Source organism: Cynoglossus semilaevis, chromosome 15 (assembly GCF_000523025.1).
Source record: "Cynoglossus semilaevis isolate Cse_v1.0 chromosome 15, Cse_v1.0, whole genome shotgun sequence".
Classification (NCBI taxonomy): domain Eukaryota; kingdom Metazoa; phylum Chordata; class Actinopteri; order Pleuronectiformes; family Cynoglossidae; genus Cynoglossus; species Cynoglossus semilaevis.
The window spans coordinates 18,187,181-18,191,862 of record NC_024321.1 but is presented as its reverse complement, the minus strand read 5'-3'; the positions used below and the strand labels follow the sequence as shown (position 1 = coordinate 18,191,862).

The window sequence follows — 4,682 nt, the reverse complement described above, 5'->3', positions numbered from 1 at the left end:
TGTCACGTGGGATGTGAGCTCATGCAGGAGGGGGTCGGCAGGAGGTGAGGGTGAGGGTGAGGGAGGTGGGGGAGGGGGTCTTATTTGCGGGAGTGTTATCTGATGAGCTCTAATTATCAACACCTTCCCTAAAAGACGTGAGGAGATAATTGGGGGAGAATAATCAACCAGTGACGTTCGACTCCCATGCTGTGTTAGAAGAGACACGTGTGGAGGCAGAAGCTGTGGATCGGGGGCCCTGTTTCAGGTCGCAGGCGCTCCGACTCCAAACCCAGGCTTCGTGATGTGGAAAGTACCAGACAAGTTGGTACTTCAGCCGAGAATTCTAACTAAAACCACGAGCTGAATCTGAATCCCGGGACTGGACTCCAAAACATAAATAATAAATAGACAAAAACGTGACCTGAAATATGACAAATACAGTCGGTGACCCCAGAGCTAGCCCAGGGAGGCCGAGGACCAGCAGTGGTCCATGTACCACAGATTTGGAACCACTGTGGTAGAGTGTGTTGGTTGTTTGAGGAGCTTAGAATCAAAACTCTACCAACATGGAATTGTTCAGTCTGGTGAGTTAACGCTAAAATCTAGGCTAACCTGCTAATGCTAATATTGTTTTTTTTCCAGTTACTGCACCTGAGTGTAACAGTAGGGGGTGTGAATTCTTCATTTTGGTTCCTTTATATACAGTATGTGCTCGTAGACTGTTACACTCCGCGCTGAAGAGGAGTTTTTATTTGGTTCCAGGGAGACGAGACGACACAGAACTGTCACAACTCTCTGACTGTAGCATTTTTCTGTGTCTAATTATTCTAATGCTTTTTTTTTTTTTTTTTTTTTCTCTCGCAGCAGTCAGGCAGGTGTCTCCAACAAAGAGACACTACTTTAAATATTTAAGTTTCGTCTGACTCACTCTCTCGTCGGCTTGTCTTCTCTTTTCTCCACGTACATTTTCAACAAATATAACAGTGGCTGTCGCCGCTCTGACGGTTTTCTCTGCTCCATTTTTTTTCCTACATTTATCCAATCAGCTTCAACTAAAAAACAAAAACATCAGATGATCTGAGGTCCAACATTTTCTTCATAGTTTTTTTCTCCCTTCTTTTTTTGAAAAAACCGTTTCCTGTTTCCTACAGATGGATGAATCGACTGGGGCTCGCCGCGATTGGTTACACACCCGATGACAAGGTGCCGCGTCCTGACGAGGGTAGGATGGATCAGATGTTTTTATAAAAAAAAACTACGAGAAAGGCCGTCTGTGTTAATGTGTGTGTTAATGTGTGTGTGTGTTGTCGCGGTCAGACTACTGGAGTGAGAGCGATCAGGACGAGGTGGACGGATCCATGACCCTCAAACAGGAAGGCCCCTCCTCCATCTGTGATACGTATCACCGGACGCCATCAGTAAGAGCCAAACACTTGAATGATCTACAGTGTTTATTCAGGTTGATGATGTCATTCATTCATTCATTCATTCATTCATTCATTCATTGATGACAGCACAGACAGTATAATTGTGGCTAATAATATCACTGTTCTTTTCAAGTCGTCACATGACAACAAAGTCCAATGTCGAGTGTATTTAAGAGTGTGTTTGTGACATGATCAGTTATACACATGTAACTAGAGCAGGGGTGCCAAACATACGGCCCGTGGGCCAAAACCGGCCCGCTTGTGCTTTTAAACCGGCCCACTCAAAGAATTTTAAGAATTAAAAAATTTCACAAATACTTTATGTTCAGGAAATGTTTTGTAAAACTATATTTCATTATAATATATATATTGTATATATATATATATCATAATATATATAATCACATATAATTAGGATTGATCTAATATACTAAAGTGGGGAATTACTGATCCTGGAAAAAATAAAAAAAATAAAAAAAAACTTCCTTCATCTTCCTGTCTCTCCTGCATCTTCAGAGAAGGACTAACAGCAGTTGGTGTTGGTCCAGGACAGAGTCTGTGGGGGGGGGGGGAGGACTCTCTCTCTCTGTCCTCCACTGTAGACAAAGCCCCAAATAATCTGGGAAAACGATCCCAAAGTTCCTGAAGTGAGAGCTTGTCTGTCAGACTGATGCAGCTGAAAAAGTCCTGGAACAGATGATGAAACTGTGTCACTGAGCCTCATCCCTCCATCATGTTTTCTCCAGAGCAGCAGCAGCAGCAGCAGCAGCAGCAGCAGCAGAGTCACCGGCCGTCAGTCATGACTCTGGAGTTTCATCATTTGATCTGTTCTGTTAGATGCTCTCTCTCTCTCTCTCTCTCTCTCTCTCTTTTCTCAGTGTCTTTATTTCAGTGTTTATTTTTCCTGACTGTTTTCTTCTCTGATCTCTGATTCATCTCCTCCTCCTCTCACGTTGGTGCCCCGCCCCCCACCTCCACCCTCACTCCTCCACCGGTTTATGAACCTGCGTTTCACCTTTTCAATCCAACCCTCTTCACTTCCTCTCACCCGCTTCACCCTCACCCCAGAGTCACCTCCTCCACAGTCACGACCAGTTGCCCCGCTCCGTCAGCTCCGTCAGCCTCATGCGCTCCACTCCATCCCCCCGCCCCAAATCAATGAGTGCCTCCACCTCCCCTGTCCCTCCACAAATGGTCTCTTCCAACTCCCCTCTGCCTCCCCAGGTCAACTCATCCAGCCCCTTCCCAGAACCCAAGCATGGCCGTCACTTCTCCAGCGAGTCCACGCACTCCCACTCCTCAGCCGAGGACCAGCGTGGCGACGGCATGGGCATGGGCACGGGCACGGGCAGCACCAGTACGCACTCCTCGGGCTGCCGCTCCTCCCACCGCGAGCGCCGCTCCTGGCAGGACCTCATCGAGACCCCGCTGACCAGTTCAGGCCTGCACTTCCTGCAGACGGCACCGGGGGAGAGCGACTACGGCGGCCTGATGGGCAGCATGGCCGGAGAGATGGGGCTGTACGGGGGGCTGGGCCGGCAGGGCATGTCGCCGGAGAGACGCAGGCAGGCCACGCTGCCCGTGCGTCGGCACCACGCCGCGGAGAGGGACAGGGACCGGGACGGGCCCTTCCCCCTGGAGAGGGGTCCGTACACACACACTCACACTCACCGCCGCTCCCATAAGCAGCGGAGTCAGAGTTTGCCCAGGAACAGAGACCCGCTGCCGGGAAAGCTGCTGCACTCCTCCATCCACATGGAGGAGAGGAGTGAGGACGAGGAGGCGGAGGAGCAGGGCCTGGACCTGCTGGAGGGTGAGGAGGGTAAGGAGATAACGCAGCATGGAACGTTGTGAGGGAGAAACGTTTTTTAGCTGAACATTACCTTACTTACCAGGGGTGGCGCCATACTCTCTGATACCGATATCAATCTGATACCGATCTGATATCGTCTTTTCACCTCTAACGTCTCACCACAGGCTGTCGTTGCTAAGGCGACAGTGTCTATGTTTACAAAGTTGAGCATTTGGTCTTAGGTATCGGTCATCGCGATAGTGTCCCTGTTTACAAAGTTAAGTTGAGCATTTGGTCTTAGGTATCGGATCAGACGGGCTGTAGCTGTTTTGTTTTCGATGTTCGCTCTGATTTGATATTTTCACCGACACCAAGTATCAGATGGAGCCGTCCCTGTTATTTACAAAAAACTTCTTTAACTGTGCAGTACAAATATACTTCGAGTCGATATTTAGTTTGAGCCGATGATAATTCAACCATTCACCGAAGCTGATGACGCGCTACAAGACTTTGTGACAGATTTTACCCATGATTCCCTGCTGGTCTGCACCAGTTCTGACCGTACATGGTTGGTGTCACAGATATCTGTCAAGTGACTCTGTCTCTGGTCACAGACCTGCGGGACTTGAGGGTCGACAGCAGGGAGAGAAGGATATCGGAGGGCCGTGAAGCCGAGTCCCTGGACGGCCTGGAGCAGCTGTACCGGGCCCTGGAGCAGGCCAACGTCACGGCCTTGGGAGAACCCAGACCTTGTAGCAGACAGGAGCTGCGGCGCTGTTTCACCCAGAGAGCCAGAGACCCTCTGCTCAACGACAGGATGCACCGGGTGCGAGCTCTGCGCAGCACCCTGAAGGTAGCACACGCAGAGTGACGTGTTCCTGCGGGGGGGGGAGGGCGGTACAGGAGGGGGGTGAGGATTCTGTGGGGGTCACTCTTTGGCCTTGTCTCTGCTCCTCCAGGCCAAGGAGTCGGAGCTGGCCGTCATCTGTGCCCTCCTGGAGGACCCCGGCCTCTGCTCGCAGACCTTCAGAGAGTGGAAGCAGTGGCACAGCGACCTGTACTCCGACATCTGCCAGCTCAGCCCCGGCACCAACGGCCAGGACGAGCTCTCGCCACTGGCCGCACCTCTCATGACCCACACACACTCCTTTATTGAGACCCACGTTTGAGGAAGAAAAAACAAACAAAGAGACTTTACACACACTGATATAAACACACACACACACACACACACGTCACTTTACTTGAGCCAAAACTTCTCCCCTGACCACAACTTTGCACACGCGCTGACACTGACACACACACACACACACACACACACACATTGTCCGAAGTGTAAATATTGTCGAAGGAACAGTCGGAGCTCTGCCTGTGTGAACTTTTGATAACCTCCAGGACCCCACGGGTGTCGATTGCATGCCGGAACAGAAAGCATTAATCTTCCTTTGTCTATGGAACTCAGCATAAACTCCACCTGCTCG

At 50.3% G+C, this 4,682-nt stretch overlaps 1 protein-coding gene across 1 annotated transcript in view; it reads left to right on the top strand.

Annotated features, from left to right (window-relative positions):
- Positions 1-4,676, top strand: part of LOC103391332 (connector enhancer of kinase suppressor of ras 2) — a 39,250-nt gene extending 34,574 nt beyond the window's left edge. Inside the window, exons 19-23 of the mRNA XM_008327556.3 lie at positions 1,134-1,204; positions 1,300-1,400; positions 2,478-3,231; positions 3,816-4,054; positions 4,161-4,676. Of these exons, the coding sequence (XP_008325778.1) occupies positions 1,134-1,204; positions 1,300-1,400; positions 2,478-3,231; positions 3,816-4,054; positions 4,161-4,370 (1,375 nt within the window). The 3' untranslated portion in view covers positions 4,371-4,676. The remainder of the gene's footprint in view (positions 1-1,133; positions 1,205-1,299; positions 1,401-2,477; positions 3,232-3,815; positions 4,055-4,160) is intronic.
- The last annotated feature ends 6 nt before the right edge of the window (positions 4,677-4,682 follow it).